We start from the raw sequence: 19,039 nt of genomic DNA on the forward strand, positions 1-19,039 counted from the left end.
GATATTTCTATTCCTTTCATCTGTTGCTGCTCCAATAATCCAAGAAGAAAAAAGTCAAATAAAACTGCAAACAAAATACGGAGATTTCCGTGCTGCGAACAGGTAAAGGCCGATACCTGCAAATCTGCTGTCACCGCAAAGGGCCCACCCCAGGGTAATAATGAGCGAGGGGCCAAGAACTACAACCCCCAGCATACTTGTGCTCATCTTCTCCCCCTCCCTGCAGGCTGCCTTCCTGGGACAGCGCGGTTTAATAGAGAACGACTTCCTCACTAAAGTGCTGAACGGGATGGCGTTCGCCGGCTTTGTCTCAGAGCGAGGACCTCCGTACCGAGCCTGCGATCTGTTTGATGAGGTGAGAAGAGTTTCCCTATCACACAACACCACCACATATTTATTACTATCCAGCATTCGGTTTGGAGGGGCCAAGGGAGATCCATCAGCAGATATTGTTTTACATTCGGAGGCTTTAAACCTATTACTTCTCACAGCAGAAGGTTTGTTACAGTGTACCAGACTCTACCAATACCTCAGCAGTGCAAATCTCACTTACCTACGGTCCTGATAGTTTGCTCTAATGTATCAGCCTGCAGTCCAAACAGTCTACCTTACGGAGAATTGTATGGCCTGGGTACAAATGTAACAAACCCTCAGCTGTGAAAATGATTAGGTCCACGCAGGTTTATGCCTGGGGATTTAAACAAGGATGTTTCCATCCATTGATCGCAAGCAGAGATCTTGAAATGGTAAGGGATTGTAACACAAGAATATCAGAAATTTTCAGAACTTTACATTATACGCTATATATAATATACAGAAAACGGGAAAACTCCTTTATGCCGGTTTCACAAGGCCGTAATATAAGCGCATTATATCCTCCGAATTATAGCCGCAGCACCTGGACCTCCCGTGTTGTACAGAACTTTACATATAACGGGCGGAGGACCCCTTTAAATGAGCTACTGACATTGTATAAAGCGCATTATTTGGGGCGGGGGTCGCTGGTATTTAGGAGCAGGAAGGGAACACTTTCCATAAGCCGCTCTTGTTTTTCTGTGTCCATGAGTATGGCGCGCTCCGCCTTAGATGTCGTTCAGGGGCCGCCCTGCACATTTCCTTAACAGAACTGATTTCCATTAGCGTCTTTTATGTTTAATTGGTAGTAATTGGTTTCAGGCGGATCTCCAGGGCCGACCTCGCCATCGCTTCTGAAAGCGTTTCCAAATTGGGCGCTGGGATATTTTCTGAGCAGTTTCTATTGCCTTCTATTAACAGCTGCATGACTTTGAAATCTGTTTGCCCGGAGCAAATAAAATCTGTGGCTTGATGCCGCGCTCGGTTTATAGACTGTAATAAGTAGAGCGGGAGGTAAATAAACCTCTCGGAGCAGCGCGGTCATCCGGACTTCAGTGCTGGAGCGGCTCTTATCACTTTATAGGGCTAAAGACACGCTGTAAAAAATTATTAGGATTTAAGTGGTTCTCTTAAAGTGACAGAACTGTAAAATGAATGGGCCCTGTGCAGAGGAACAGCTGCCCCTTAAAGCAAAGCTCGCCAGTGACATCCAGAGCTGTATTCATAATTCTGCTGGTTTCCTGTTGGCTTTCACGCTGCACGCATCAATGTTTGCACAAAGCGTCCTCTGTGGTGGTGCATTGTGGGAGATGAGGTGTCAAGCTGTGCAGATTAGTCTGATGTTTAAAAAAAAATGAATAGGTGCAATGCATCATGGGATCAAGGCTATATTATTAGGGGGAAAAAGTGCTGATAGATTTCTAGTCTGAATGCAGCTTTGGCTGTGACCAGAGTATACAGCAATTTAATTGACAGCCCAATCTTGGCGTTGCTTGTTCTTCTGAATGCTCTTGTTGAATGTTTCGCACGCAGCTGGTTTCCTTTGAAGTGGAAAGAATTAAAGAAGAAGAAAACTGCGACGCTCAGGAGACGCTAAAACGCGTGAAGGAGCTGGCAGAGCAACTCTTCAAGAACGTAAGGCTCCTCTCTCCTTCTTTATGTTGCAGTGATTGATCAGATTTAACGGGAAGTGATCACAGGTCCCATTTATTACCGGTGCCGTAATACCCTGAATGGTGATATTGTGGCTATTAAGGAGTACTGCATAGTGCCAGTCAGGAGCTGGTAAAGGTCGGGTCTTATATGCGTCACACATTAACTCCTTGCAGTCCGGGCAGAGAGTCTCTTGTGTGTACGGTGTGCCGGATATGGGGCTCACTTTTTCTGTCCCCCTGACTGTCACGTTGGGGGATCTTTTTTGTAAGAAGTTATAGAATTAGAAATGATCGGCACAGGATCAGAGACTAAGCTAAATCTAATAACATGAGACTGAATAAGTGCCGGATTATCAGATGGGTGTAGAGGAGTATATAAGAATTACTTCTATCCGCTCCCAGTCCAGCTGTAGCTGTATCGTGTGCTGAAGCAGCCGCCCGCCCGCCACATTCCAGATTATCAGGCTGTCATCATTGCCAGACTATCAGTCAGCTGGTTAAAGTGAAGCTCCGTCTTTACACATAGTATATTAGGGGATCGCATTGTAAGTCGTGATGATATCCCAGCAGGTGCCGTCACTGGAGTTCAGACCCATCATATCTCCCCCCGTGATGCGCTCCAGTAACCGCGTCCACGATACTTCTGTCGCTGCATCGGAGAGACGTCCAATTTTCCTCTTTTATTATTTTGTAACATGTTTTGCATTGTCAGGAATGTGAACGGATGTGAATGAGAGCACGATAATCCCTGCACAATCCCGTCCTCAGCATCAACATACACAGCGCAGACCCCTAACCCCGTGTTTGTTTTACTTCTCAGGAATGTTCTGATCTGTGAGAGCCGAGCTCCCCGCGTCCCACATACACTATAGGCCCTGTACGCAAAGCCTCACTTATACACCTATAGGATTTTTATTTCTGCTCTGCACCCTTATTCAGGATATTGCTCTCTGTTATCAGCCGGTGAAGAGCTGTAACTGTAGGACTGGTGAATACAATCCACTGCTCCCTGTTATCAGCCGTTTCAGGCTTCAGAGAGGCTGTCTGTAATGTTAATCAATGCAATGAATCTATATATATATATATATATATATATATATATATATATATATATATATATATATATATATGTGACTGATATCAGCCGCTCCTATCACTGCTGTACTATTATATCCTCCAGTCCTTACATCTATATATGTGACTGATATCAGCCGCTCCTATCACTGCTGTACTATTATATCCTCCTGTCCTTACATCTATATATGTGACTGATATCAGCCGCTCCTCTTATATCACTGCTGTACTATTATATCCTCCAGTCCTTACATCTATATATGTGACTGATATCAGCCGCTCCTATCACTGCTGTACTATTATATCCTCCAGTCCTTACATCTATATATGTGACTGATATCAGCCGCTCCTATCACTGCTGTACTATTATATCCTCCTGTCCTTACATCTATATATGTGACTGATATCAGCCGCTCCTCTTATATCACTGCTGTACTATTATATCCTCCAGTCCTTACATCTATATATGTGACTGATATCAGCCGCTCCTCTTATATCACTGCTGTACTATTATATCCTCCAGTCCTCACATCTATATATGTGCCTGATATCAGCCGCTCCTCTTATAACACTGCTGTACTATTATATCCTCCAGTCCTTACATCTATATATGTGACTGATATCAGCCTCTCTTCTTATATCACTGCTGTACTATTATATCCTCCAGTCCTTACATCTATATATGTGACTGATATCAGCCGCTCCTCTTATATCACTGCTGTACTATTATATCCCCCAGTCCTTACATCTATATATGTGCCTGATATCAGCCGCTCCTCTTATATCGCTGCTGTACTATATCCTCCACACCTTACACCTATATATGTGACTGATATCAGTCGCTCCTCTTATATCACTGCTGTACTATTATATCCTCCAGTCCTTACATCTATATGTGACTGATATCAGCCGCTCCTCTTATAACACTGCTGTACTATTATATCCTCCAGTCCTTACATCTATATATGTGACTGATATCAGCCGCTCCTCTTATATCACTGCTGTACTATTATATCCTCCAGTCCCAACATCTATATATATGTGACTGATATCAGCCGCTCCTCTTATATCACTGCTGTACTATTATATCCTCCTGTCCTTACATCTATATATGACTGATATCAGCCGCTCCTCTTATATCACTGCTGTACTATTATATCCTCCAGTCCTTACATCTATATATGTGACCGATATCAGCCGCTCCTCTTATAACACTGCTGTACTATTATATCCTCCAGTCCTTACATCTATATATGTGACCGATCTCAGCCACTCCTCTTATATCACTGCTGTACTATTATATCCTCCAGTCCTTACATCTATATATGTGACTGATATCAGCCGCTCCTCTTATATCACTGCTGTACTATTATATCCTCCAGTCCTTACATCTATATATGTGACTGATATCAGCCGCTCCTCTTATATCACTGCTGTACTATTATATCCTCCTGTCCTTACATCTATATATGTGACTGATATCAGCCCTCCTCTTATATCACTGCTGTACTATTATATCCTCCAGTCCTTACATCTATATATGTGACTGATATCAGCCGCTCCTATTATATCACTGCTGTACTATTATATCCTCCAGTCCTTACATCTATATATGTGACTGATATCAGCCGCTCCTCTTATATCACTGATGTACTATTATATCCTCCAGTCCTTACATCTATATATGTGACTGATATCAGCAGCTCCTCTTATATCACTGCTGTACTATTATATCCTCCTGTCCTTACATCTATATATGACTGATATCAGCCGCTCCTCTTATATCACTGCTGTACTATTATATCCTCCAGTCCTTACATCTATATATGTGACCGATATCAGCCGCTCCTCTTATATCACTGCTGTACTATTATATACTCCAGTCCTTACATCTATATATGTGACTGATATCATCCGCTCCTCTTATATCACTGCTGTACTATTATATCCTCCAGTACTTACATCTATATATGTGACTGATATCAGCCGCTCCTCTTATATCACTGCTGTACTATTATACCCTCCAGTCCTTACATCTATATATGTGACTGATATCAGCCGCTCCTCTTATATCACTGCTGTACTATTATATCCTCCACTCCTTACATCTATATATGTGACTGATATCAGCCGCTCCTCTTATATCACTGCTGTACTATTATATCCTCCACTCCTTACACCTATATATGTGACTGATATCAGCCGCTCTTCTTATATCACTGCTGTACTATTATATCCTCCAGTCCTTACATCTATATATGTGACTGATATCAGCCACTCCTCTTATATCACTGCTGTACTATTATATCCTCCAGTCCTTACATCTATATATGTGACTGATATCAGCCGCTCCTCCTATATCACTGCTGTACTATTATATCCTCCAGTCCTCACATCTATATATGTGACTGATATCAGCCGCTCCTCTTATATCACTGCTGTACTATATCCTCCACACCTTACACCTATATATGTGACTGATATCAGCCGCTCCTCTTATATCACTGCTGTACTATTATATCCTCCAGTCCTTACATCTATATATGTGACTGATATCAGACGCTCCTCTTATATCACTGCTGTACTATTATATCCTCCAGTCCTTACATCTATATATGTGACTGATATCAGCCGCTCCTCTTATATCACTGCTGTACTATTATATCCTCCAGTCCTTACATCTATATATGTGACTGATATCAGCCGCTCCTCTTATATCACTGCTGTACTATTATATCCTCCAGTCCTTACATCTATATATGTGACTGATATCAGCCGCTCCTCTTATATCACTGCTGTACTATTATATCCTCCAGTCCTTACATCTATATATGTGACTGATATCAGACGCTCCTCTTATATCACTGCTGTACTATTATATCCTCCAGTCCTTACATCTATATATGTGACTGATATCAGCCGCTCCTCTTATATCACTGCTGTACTATTATATCCTCCACTCCTTACATCTATATATGTGACTGATATCAGCCGCTCCTCTTATATCACTGCTGTACTATTATATCCTCCAGTCCTTACATCTATATATGTGACTGATATCAGCCCTCCTCTTATATCACTGCTGTACTATTATATCCTCCAGTCCTTACATCTATATATGTGACTGATATCAGCCGCTCCTATTATATCACTGCTGTACTATTATATCCTCCAGTCCTTACATCTATATATGTGACTGATATCAGCCGCTCCTCTTATATCACTGATGTACTATTATATCCTCCAGTCCTTACATCTATATATGTGACTGATATCAGCAGCTCCTCTTATATCACTGCTGTACTATTATATCCTCCAGTCCTTACATCTATATATGTGACTGATATCAGCCGCTCCTCTTATATCACTGCTGTACTATTATATCCTCCACTCCTTACACCTATATATGTGACTGATATCAGCCGCTCTTCTTATATCACTGCTGTACTATTATATCCTCCAGTCCTTACATCTATATATGTGACTGATATCAGCCACTCCTCTTATATCACTGCTGTACTATTATATCCTCCAGTCCTTACATCTATATATGTGACTGATATCAGCCGCTCCTCTTATATCACTGCTGTACTATTATATCCTCCAGTCCTTACATCTATATATGTGACTGATATCAGCCACTCCTCTTATATCACTGCTGTACTATTATATCCTCCAGTCCTTACATCTATATATGTGACTGATATCAGCCGCTCCTCCTATATCACTGCTGTACTATTGTATCCTCCAGTCCTCACATCTATATATGTGACTGATATCAGCCGCTCCTCTTATATCACTGCTGTACTATATCCTCCACACCTTACACCTATATATGTGACTGATATCAGCCGCTCCTCTTATATCACTGCTGTACTATTATATCCTCCAGTCCTTACATCTATATATGTGACTGATATCAGACGCTCCTCTTATATCACTGCTGTACTATTATATCCTCCAGTCCTTACATCTATATATGTGACTGATATCAGCCGCTCCTCTTATATCACTGCTGTACTATTATATCCTCCAGTCCTTACATCTATATATGTGACTGATATCAGCCGCTCCTCTTATATCACTGCTGTACTATTATATCCTCCAGTCCTTACATCTATATATGTGACTGATATCAGCCGCTCCTCTTATATCACTGCTGTACTATTATATCCTCCAGTCCTTACATCTATATGTATGACTGATATCAGCCGCTCCACTTATATCACTGCTGTACTATTATATCCTCCAGTCCTTACATCTATATATGTGACTGATATCAGCCCTCCTCTTATATCACTGCTGTACTATTATATCCTCCAGTCCTTACATCTATATATGTGACTGATATCAGCCCTCCTCTTATATCACTGCTGTACTATTATATCCTCCAGTCCTTACATCTATATATGTGACTGATATCAGCCGCTCCTATTATATCACTGCTGTACTATTATATCCTCCAGTCCTTACATCTATATATGTGACTGATATCAGCCGCTCCTATTATATCACTGCTGTACATTCACAATCATTGTGGTTTACAATTTGTTTTCAGGCTGCAGAATTTCACATCTCCATCCTGTCTTGTACTGGTTTGTAATAAATATTTTTAGCTGCAGTGCATTGTGGGAGATGTAGTTAATAATAGGCGCTGTCTAGGAGTCTGATGTAGAGACGTCACCCGCAGTGCAGTAAAATGTGTGTTTGCTTTTTTACATGAGCTGAAGGGACATTACACAACCAACATAAGAGCCTATAGGGACCCCCAGTAACATTCAAATGTGACACTGCAGTCTGGAAATCCCATTGGATCGGAATATATCAAACTTGGAAGTAAAAGGACCGGGCCAACAGAACCAACCCCACGATGAGCTGATTGTGGGGGTACTGCTGCCTGAACCCCTAGGGATGTGGCTCTAATTATGGTGCTTTCCTACATCAATGAGCCGTCCACATAATGCACTGAGGCTGCAGGTCAATACAAAATCCGCTATCACCGCGGCTAATAAATGGGGGGTCCGGAGCAGGGGTCCCCATCCTATTACCTGCACATTCTATGTTAGATTACTGGTGTTTGTAGGACCTTTCCCTTTTGGTGTCGCTGCCTCTTTATGACAAGTAAATGTCGTGGCTGAACGCGTCTTCTGTAAATCGCTTATTTTGTGGGAATCGGCAGCGGCTCAGCTAACGGTAAATGCTTCACTTTTTTCTATAGGAAAACCCAAACCCCCACATGGCATTCCAGAAAGTCCCAAAGCCGACAGAGGGATCCCACTTACGTGTCCACATCCTGCCCTTCCTGAAGATCAACGACCTCAAAGTCCAGGAACTAATACAAGAAGGAGTCCATAAAAACCAGAACTCCACGCTGGCGGCGCGGCTGGAGAAGAAGTGCATCGTTCCTGCCGGATCCCCTGTGGGTGAGTCGTCCGTGTGTCAGGACCTGGAATCCGCAGTCACCTGCTGGTACTAAACACCTCAGCAGCACAGATCTCTCTCCTACACTGATAGTTTGTTACAATGTATCAGTGCAGGTAAAATGTATCAGAGTGGAGTCAAAACTGTTTCGCTCAAAGACGACTGTCTAGACTTGATACAGTTTTAAGAAACTCTCTGCTGTGAGAAGTATTAGGCCTGTACAGATTTTCAGCCTTTGGATATAAACAGATATGTTCCCATTCACTGACCTCAAGCAGAGATGTTGAGTGTGGTAATAAATTGCAGCACGACTCGCTGTATGAGGTTGCAATAGACGCTCTAATAACAGGCCATTACAATTTCTGCATTGTGTGTACAGCGCCTGTTTGTGCAAACTTTTAATTTCAAGCAGAAAACTTGTGTGGTACGACCTTAAAGGGAACCTGACACCCAGGACGAGCCACTTTGTATTTATTACATCTAACCGACCCGTAATAACTCTGACCAGAGGGCTTCATTGTACCCTGGAAAAGACTACCAGAACAGCCAATCGTTGACCCGGAAATGAGTTTCTCACAGGCTCCTCCCCTCTACAAGTTCCAGCCACTCAGAAGCGCCCAGAGGGCTCACATGCACATAGTACTTTAGAGGGAAACATCAGGATGGCCCCTAATAATCCAGTCCTGCAAAGTGCCAGTCGGGGGATGGATCTGCTCGCAAACATCCCTGACTCTATAGAAGTAGGCGGAGCTATAAAAATGATGTAGGGATGCTTCTCGTCCGCTAATTTGCATTTTCAATAGATTTTTTTTTTCCATTGGTTGTAGAAGGTTTTATCCGTCCAGTCATGGCAGATATCTTGCTGTGTGTTCCCCTTTCAGCGTCCCCCGTAGTGAAACATATTGTAACGTCCAGTCGGATTGGTGACGTCTCGCCATGTACGACCAGGGTAAATCTACAGTAAATGTCTCAGGATTTATTCTCACTCCAACCAGCTCTGGGAGAAAGTGCGGCAAGTGTTGTCCGTCAGGCTGGGGGGTGTAATTCTCTCTCCTCATTGAGCCCCTCACTACCTGGGGCCGGGAGCTCCTCTGCTTTATATGCTGAGGTCTGGGGTTTTGCTCCCAGGAGACATTACCAGGATTTTCAAATAGGAACCTCGGAAACCATAAAAGCTGAACAGGATCCGTGCACAGCCTGAAGGTCAATCCGCTGCTGTTCACGATCTCACTGCTTACCCATAGGGCCTACCGGCCACAATGCTATATTAAGAGGGGGTAGGGGAGTTAAAAAAAACAAAAACACAAATAGAAGTTCTTGAGTCATCTGGCAAGTTGGCAAATAGTAGTAATAATTTGTATCCTTATTATATCACCCAGCTTTCCCAATCTCCTGAGAGGTCCAATCTCTCTAGATTGTTCAACACTGTAGGGTTGGGAGGCGTTTTACTGACTGACTAAGCAGCTTTATCATTTGGGGAATTTAATGTGACAATCTATATGGCCGCCATTACAGTTCCCTGTGGGAAGGCGCCATATAAGTTTGCGCCCCTTCCTAATGGTTTATTTTCTAGTTCAGCTTCATGTGATCTCTTACAGCTTGTTTGCCCTGGTGACAGGCCCCGAAAAATGCACCGTAAATGTTTTTCTATATTTCACCCGGCTTTCCTAGAATCCTGAAGTCAATATATCCAGTTATGTAGTTCTGATAATTCTCATAGGGTTACTGCATTCAGCCTGGCCCACAGAGCTTACACTTCATTACTGCACTCTGACTCTCCTCTGCTCTCATTCAGTTTCCATAGTGGACAAGTCCAGCTCCGTCTTCAACAGCGCCAGAAGGTTGGAAGTTGTGCGGAACTGCATCTCCTGTATATTCGAGAACAAAATACTGGAAACTGAAAAGGTATTTCCTCCCGTTCATGTTTTATATCTGTATTTTCTATCCTAAAATGAGATAATACAGAGCGGGAATAAAGCGCAGACCATCATGTACAGAACATATATAGAATCAATCTATCATAAACAGTGGAGTCTATGAGTACATACATTACATTACTTATCCTGTACTGATCCTGAGTTACATCCTGTATTATACTCCAGAGCTGCACTCACTATTCTGCTGGTGCAGTCACTGTGTACATATATTACATTACTTATCCTGTACTGATCCTGAGTTATATCCTGTATTATACTCCAGAGCTGCACTCACTATTCTGCTGGTGGAGTCACTGTGTACATACATTACATTACTTATCTTGTACTGATCCTGAGTTACATCCTGTATTATACTCCAGAGCTGCACTCACTATTCTGCTGGTGGAGTCACTGTGTACATACATTACATTACTTATCCTGTACTGATCCTGAGTTATATCCTGTATTATACTCCAGAGCTGCACTCACTATTCTGCTGGTGGAGTCACTGTGTACATACATTACATTACTTATCCTGTACTGATCCTGAGTTACATCCTGTATTATACTCCAGAGCTGCACTCACTATTCTGCTGGTGGAGTCACTGTGTACATACATTACATTACTTATCCTGTAGTGATCCTGAGTTACATCCTGTATTATACTCCAGAGCTGCACTCACTATTCTGCTGGTGGAGTCACTGTGTACATACATTACATTACTTATCCTGTAGTGATCCTGAGTTACATCCTGTATTATACTCCAGAGCTGCACTCACTATTCTGCTGGTGGAGTCACTGTGTACATACATTACATTACTTATCCTGTACTGATCCTGAGTTATATCCTGTATTATACTCCAGAGCTGCACTCACTATTCTGCTGGTGGGTGAATGATAATACTGTGGGGTTCTGCTGTAATAATTGATCAGCTTTCCTGGTTTCTAGGATAGCCATGTGCCTAGTGTTACAGCCATGAGGGGAGCAGGAAACCTATAATTGTATAACCTAGATGGTTGCCTTTCAGAAGTATAAGAAAGCTGGATGACAACCTGTGGAGGAGCTGGACATGTCAGTGACACATTCCACTTCCTGTGGCTTTTTTATTTTTTGATAATTCTACATTAAAGGAACAGTCTCTCTCTACGGGGACCAAGCTGGGCGTTCTTCCAGTGCCACAGGATGGATGTAATGTCAGGCCGCTCCTCCTGCGATATTCCTGGAACGTGTCGTTTCTGAATCTCGTGCTGTTCCCTCTGAGATCTCCTGCCAACTGTCTCATATCTCGTCTGTCACTTCCTACAATAGACATCAAAAAAACGGATCTCACAACTTGTCTTCCAAACAACCGTCTATTTGTTATTCGGAAACTATGTGACTCTCTGTATAGTCTGTGTCGGGGGATGGAAACCTCTGGATTTCTCGTGGCTGCGGTACCGCTACAAATCCCAGCATGCCTTGTGTTTTCTGCAGTCTGAGACTATTAAAAATAAAGCGTCTGCTGGCGGGATTTAAAGGGCACCTCCACTCAACAAGATTGTTCTCAACCTAGGTCGAGTAACTTTGCAAATATTTTACTTGCCTTTTACTGATCTTGAGATACTTTGTGTCTTAATTACCAGTCACATTCAAAGCTGTGTTCACGGTTCTGCTGGTTGCCCTTTGAGACGGAGCATTGTTTCTGTCAGATCCTTGATCTAAGAGCATGAAACTAACTGGGTTACCATCACCTGAGCTCCCATAATGCACAGTACTCTGTAAACAGGAAGTCAGCAGAGTCCCGAATGCTGCTTTGGATGTTATTGGAGTATAAGATAGTGTAGCTCAAGATCAGGTATTAGCAACTGGCAGAATAGTGTCAGGATCAGTACAGGATAAGTAATGTAATGTATGTACACAGTGACTCCACCAGTAGAATAGTGAGTGCAGCTCTGGAGTATAATACAGGATGTAACTCAGGATCAGTACAGGATAAGTAATGTATGTACACAGTGTCTCCACCAGCAGAATAGTGAGTGCAGCTCTGGAGTATAATACAGGATATAACTCTGTACATACATTACTTATCCTGTACTGATCCTGAGTTATATCCTGTATTATACTCCAGAGCTGCACGCACTATTCTGCTGATGGAGTCACTGTGTACATACATTACTTAACCTGTACTGATCCTCAGGGACTCCAACAGCAGAATAGTGAGTGCAGCTCTGGAGTATAATACGGGATATAACTCAGGATCAGTACAGGATAAGTAATGTAATGTATGTACACAGTGACTCCACCAGCAGAATAGGGAGTGCAGCTCTGGAGTATAATACAGGATGTAACTCAGGATCTGTACAGGATAAGTAATGTAATGTATGTACACAGTGACTCCACCAGCAGAATAGTGAGTTCAGCTCTGGAGTATAATACAGGATATAATTCAGGATCAGTACAGGATAAGTAATGTAATGTATGTACACAGTGACTCCACCAGCAGAATAGTGAGTGCAGCTCTGGAGAATAATACAGGATATAACTCAGGATCAGTACAGGATAAGTAATGTATATACACAGTGACTCCACCAGTAGAATAGTGAGTGCAGCTCCGGAGTATAATACAGGATATAACTCAGGATCAGTACAGGATAAGTAATGTAATGTATGTACACAGTGACTCCACCAGCAGAATAGTGAGTGCAGCTCTGGAGTATAATACAGGATGTAACTCAGGATCAGTACAGGATAAGTAATGTAATGTATGTACACAGTGACTCCACCAGCAGAATAGTGAGTGCAGCTCTGGAGTATAATACTGGATGTAACTCAGGATCTGTACAGGATAAGTAATGTCATGTATATACATAGTGACTCTGCTGTTTATGGAGAACATTTCTTTTTATATGAACGCTATCAGGGCGTTTATAGGTGTACTGGCCCTTTAAGGATCCGCTCTGTTTCATATTCACAGGCAATAATAACAGATGCTGTGAATACGTCTTTATAATCGGACGGCATCTTCTCTGTATAATTTGTGTTGTTTTCTTTCTATCTCATGGTTCTATTTCGTTCTCTTGCTTCTCCGTCGTGGGATTTGTAGCTTTTCTCTTTCCTCCAGTGTAAACATTTTGTTCTCTGTTATCAGCCGCTGTAGTGAAGTTTTCGGGCGCAGGTTTTGCACATGTTGAGCGTGTTTCCTCTCAGCTCGGCCTCTTCTGTAGTCTGTGTTTGCCAGGACATATTTTCTCGCAGTAATGAAGTGTCAGTCACAAGTAACAATCCTTCTGTCTCTCCAGACGCTGCCCGCCGCGCTCCGCGCACTGAAAGGGAAGGCTGCGAGACAGTGTCTGACGGAGGAGCTCGGCCTCCACGTGAAGGAGAACCGAACCATCCTCAACCATCAGCAGTTCGATTACATCATCAGAATGATGAACTGCACTCTACAGGTAATGGGCAGCACAACGTCAACATATCCACCATGCTCTACACTGCACCCTCACTCTATACACACAGTGATCCACAAGTTACATCAAAGATCCTTTACTGAGACTCTACAAATAATGTTGATAAACTTTTCTGATGCTTTGTTTTTACATTACATCATGTCTTACACTCCAGTCACATCCAGAGCTGCATTCACATTTCTACTTATTACTGTTAGGAACAGAGGGTGGTTTTTTTTCCTCACTGTAGTGACAGGCACAACCCAAACTGCTCAGCTGGGGTCCTATAATACACTAAATTCTGTTTTATTAATTATGGAATACAATACACTACTACTCCCAGAATACATCGCAGCAGACCATATTGTGTACAGACCGTAAACCAGGTTGCTTTTTGGAGCTTGCAGGAAACCGCCAAAAATGTAATGCAGCTTTGGATGTGACTGGAGTTTAAGACCTGACTAAACACAAGTCCCCTCCTAGATCTCCTCACAGAATCTGATTTGAAATGCAGGTCAATTCTACAATTTGTGTTGAATTCTTTACTATTCTCAAGCTCTCTGCTTGCTGTCAGTAAGTGGGATCATTCTTGTTTGCATTCAGAGACTGAAAATCTGCAGATACCTAGCAAGGCTGAGAATTTGTTACAATGTATCAATGTAGATAATCTGTGACTTTAATGCAACAGCTAAAATCTCTTTCCTGTCTTGGATTTATAGGCTGATACATTGTAACAAAGACATTAGCTGTGTGAGCAGGGCTAAGACTGGGTTTTCAACCTCTTGATGTAAACAAGAATGTCTTAATTTAAAGAAAGCAAGCAGAGATTTTGAAAATGTTGAGAAATGAAAACACAAAGTATAATAGAAAGTTTTAGAACTTTGCAGGGTTGGAATTCATCCTGATCCGTCTGGTTCATGTATAGCATGGTAGACGTAAAGTGGGACTTACACAGGCAGAGCAGTAAGATGTAACAGTGAAGACTTCTATGCCATTCAGGGTCTGAGGAAAGTTGAGTGACAACCTGTATGGATCCTATAGTGATATAGAAACCGTTAGATCCAGGACTGATGTGACCGGCAGCTGCTTTATTATGGACGGGGATGTCATAAACGGCGGGATTCTACGAAGTGCGGTTATCAGCCGCGTCTGTGTGTTCCCTCAATTATCATGAGATTTATGGCTTTTTATTGATCCCCTTCCAGGATGGGGGGGGGGGGGCGACGACACTTTTCATTCCGTACATTTTTATTCTGTGCTGGGAACGTTATTTGTGATGTTAAACATCTGTAATGCCTGTTTACTGTGGGATACAACATCTCTGCCGCCGCGTTCCGGAGATACCGGCTATCTGATTCCCTGCGCTGACCCGTCCAGTATATTCAGAACCCCCACCCAAAAGCTGCCTCCAAGTCTTCTGGGAGCAGAAATCCCCTTCATAAAATGAACCGCAAATTAAGATCATAATTCCCTTATCATTCACATACAATACTGAGAAACTCGGCAAATATCTTGTTTCACTTATTTCTTATACTCCAGTCACATCCAGAGCTGCGTTTTAAGTTCTGCTGGCGGCTGCTTGCAATTTGCTAGAAGCTGCGATATTGTAATGAACTTTATTTCCCACGCAGCGTCATGGAAGATTCCGATAGGTTCCATTACTGCACTGTGCTTCATGTGAACACTACATCTCCTACAATGCAGGTCAGCAGAGCCCGCTTTGTACAGACACTGAGCCGGTTGTGGGCTGCAGATTTACACTAAATTACCTGGTGCATTATACCGAAGCCTTAGCTGGAGATGATGTTTAGGGTATTTCGGAGATCGCCAGTTTTCTGCCGTTTCAGACTTGTTCCCGAGCTCCTCCGCGAGGTTCTGGTTTTTCTGCTTTTATAATATCGTGTTACGTTTCGCAGATCTGGGACTTGTGCCCTCGCACGGTTTGCTGACCCGGCAGTGACAGGAGCAGATTAGATGAGGCTGCCAAGAATACATCGCGGTTAAGTGGCTGCGTCCTGTTATTCACGATAACAAGCTGCGGTCACCGGCGCCGTTCTCATTGTAAAATCGGATGCGACAATAACCGGACATAGAAGCAGCACGGCGGTGTCCACATCCGCGGGTGATATTCACGATGTACGCGACGCAGGATTTACACACAGATTACAGATCCGCGGCTATTATTGCTGTGGGTCCGAGTCTTCCCGTAAGCGCTGCGTCACCCGGGGGGGGGGGGGGACCGCGGTAATCCGCTCGGATGTTTATCGCAGGTGAATTAATGGAGCTGGTTCCTCGCTTTTCTGGTAATGTGTTTGCTGGAGAACACCCAAAACCGGATAAATGCGAACGAGAAGTGAATGGCGCAGCAGCGGGCCCTGTATTATGGGGAACAACCCCATTAAAGGGCCGGTGTCCGGTCTTCTGTAGATAAAGGTTATTGTATAATGAAAAGTTCTGCAACTTTTTAATAAACTATGTGTTTTAAATCCTCAACTTTTTCAAGATGTCTGCTTGCTGTCAGTCAATGTGAATCATTCTTCTAAGGCTGAAAACCTGTTTTGGCTTAGTTTTACTTACTTCTGATATGCCTGTTACAATGTGTCAGTGCAGGTAATTGCTAGCAGTCTGGAGTCCAGGACAGGAGAGAGATTTGTGCTGCTCACGGAGTATTACCTACACTGATATTCTGTAACAAACCCATCAGCTATGTAGACAGGACTAGGTTAACGCTGTAGAACTGGCACAATATCTCCACCATCTACATAACAATGTCTGTCCTTGTACACTGTTACGTTTTATCTACACTGATACATTGTTGCGAACTATCTGGACCGGCGGAGAGAGATGTTCTGCTGCTGATGTTTGATTTCACATAGGATTGCCTAAACTGGATATAATTGTAACAAGCCCTCAGCCTCTGGATGTAAACAAGAATCATTATGTTCACTGACGGCTAGCAGAGATCTTGAAAATGTTAATAACTTGAAACACAAAGTATATTAGAAAGTTTCTGATTTTTTTTATTCTATATAGTGATTGAGCGGTATTCCCATCATAGACATGTATGGTTCATCCACAGGACACGTGATACGTTTCTGATCTGTGCGGATCCCAGCCCCCGTCCCACCGGCCGAGACGGTATTTAGAGGCGGCCGCGTTCTCCCAATTTAGTTTCTATGGCAAACAGCCGCTTCCTAATCCTGGGGGCACAATGTGATCTTCAGTATGAACTTCTGATAATAGTAATAGGATTGTGTCCGGGTCTGTATGGGGGGGATTAGATTATTCCTGCTGCAGTTCTGGAGGAACAATACAGATCCTTCAGGGCTCGGCGTCCACGTGTTTATGGCGATTCTATATTTAGCCGGTGACTCACGTTTTCTATACTTAGCTCTGCTGATAACGGATCTGCGCACTCAGGTCGGCTCTTCACGGTCACTTCGTTTATTTAGTGCCAATATCTGAGATTCCTGGAAGTGTAAGTACCCCCAGAGCCTCCTGCTGACCCCACGTCTCCTGCCCCCTCGCCTGCTGCTGACCCCACGTCTCCTGCCGACCCCACGTCTCCTGCCCCCTCGCCTGCTGCTGACCCCACGTCTCCTGCCGACCCCACGTCTGCTGCTGACCCCACGTCTCCTGCCGACCCCACGTCTCCTGCCCCCTCGCCTGCTGCTGACCCCACGTCTCCTGCCGACCCCACGTCTCCTGCCCCCTCGCCTGCTGCTGACCCCACGTCTCCTGCCCCCTCGCCTGCTGAGGACCCCACGTCTCCTGCCTCCTCGCCTGCTGAGGACCCCACGTCTCCTGCCCCCTCGCCTGCTGAGGACCCCACGTCTCCTGCCCCCTCGCCTGCTGAGGACCCCACGTCTCCTGCCCCCTCGCCTGCTGAGGACCCCACGTCTCCTGCCCCCTCGCCTCCTGCTGCTGATCCCACGTCTCCTGCCCCCTCGCCTGCTGCTGACCCCACGTCTCCTGCCCCCTCGCCTGCTGAGGACCCCACGTCTCCTGCCCCCTCGCCTCCTGCTGCTGATCCCACGTCTCCTGACCCCACGTCTCCTGCCCCCTCGCTGCAATGTGCGTTTTTATAAATGGGGGAGTGATTAACGTGCAAGTCCTGTAATTCGACATCCTTGGACCACTGAGGTGCTGCGTTCCGAACCATTGAACGTCATTGCATGCACACAGTATATATATATCTCTTACCTGTCCGCAGCTCTTTATGAGGAGGAGCTTACACCGGAGCTGTAGTGTCAGCATAATCTGTACCACACCTGAAGATAGTTGTCACAATGTGTCAGTGCTGTGATGACCCTGGAGCGGCCGTGCATGTGCCAGGCTCCTAGACAGGGCCCGAGTCATGACATGCCATTTATATCACTGATGCGGCAGACGGGTAAACCTCTGTACCCCTATAGTTACTCCTGTCGGGGATTTGCTCATCAGCTGCAGCGCATTCATTCCTGGCTCACCCGTTTACGACACTTATTAAAAAAAGTGTGCAAAACGTCTAAATAGGAGGCACGGCCGGCCTTGGTCTGACACATTTTGATTTTATTAAGAGGCGCACGGACAACCAAAGATTTAACAAGTAAAAAAAAAAGGTGTGCGCTTGATAATTAGTTGCATCTTATTCCAGCTTTATTTTTATTAAGATTAAAGCGGTTTTCATACAGTTTCATTCTTTCACCATTTTCAAAATCTCTGCTTGCTGTCAGTGAGTGTAAACATTAACATACTTCTCAGTGCTGAGGGTTTGCTACAGTTGTATCCAGTCTATACAATCTGCTGGGAGCTCAATCCATCATCCGCATAAATCTCTCTTTTGTCTAGTTTGTTACATTGTAGCAGTGCAGGTAAAAATGTTTGTCTTGAGTCACACATTGTCTAGACGATACAATTGTACCAAACCCTCAGCTGTGAGAAGTATTAGGTTAGGAGGCATTTTCAGCCCCTTGATTTAAATCAGAATGTTTTCAAACACTGACAGCAAGTGGAGATATTGAAAATGGTGAGGAATTGAAACACAATGGGTGGGACTTATTAAGACTGGGGATACATACGCACGCCTATGAGCTGGCGTAGATTTGCGCTGTAATTTGACCCAATTTCTTGAGTAAATTGTAGTAAATGTTAGTCCAGGGGAGGCCACGTTTTTATTTCTTAACCCCGGTGGCTTTTCCTCGGGTGAGAGA

General features: G+C 43.8%; 1 protein-coding gene across 4 annotated transcripts in view; it reads left to right on the forward strand.

The window, feature by feature from the left end:
• The window catches only part of SBF2 (SET binding factor 2), a 210,325-nt gene that overhangs the window by 119,006 nt on the left and 72,280 nt on the right, over window positions 1-19,039 (forward strand). For all 4 annotated transcript variants that reach the window (XM_075838160.1, XM_075838161.1, XM_075838162.1 and 1 more), the window contains exons 12-16: window positions 227-355; window positions 1,888-1,989; window positions 8,302-8,506; window positions 10,300-10,409; window positions 13,701-13,850. In XM_075838160.1, coding sequence (XP_075694275.1) covers window positions 227-355; window positions 1,888-1,989; window positions 8,302-8,506; window positions 10,300-10,409; window positions 13,701-13,850 — 696 coding nt within the window. The remainder of the gene's footprint in view (window positions 1-226; window positions 356-1,887; window positions 1,990-8,301; window positions 8,507-10,299; window positions 10,410-13,700; window positions 13,851-19,039) is intronic.

Source organism: Rhinoderma darwinii, chromosome 9 (assembly GCF_050947455.1).
Source record: "Rhinoderma darwinii isolate aRhiDar2 chromosome 9, aRhiDar2.hap1, whole genome shotgun sequence".
Taxonomy (NCBI): Eukaryota; Metazoa; Chordata; class Amphibia; order Anura; family Rhinodermatidae; genus Rhinoderma; species Rhinoderma darwinii.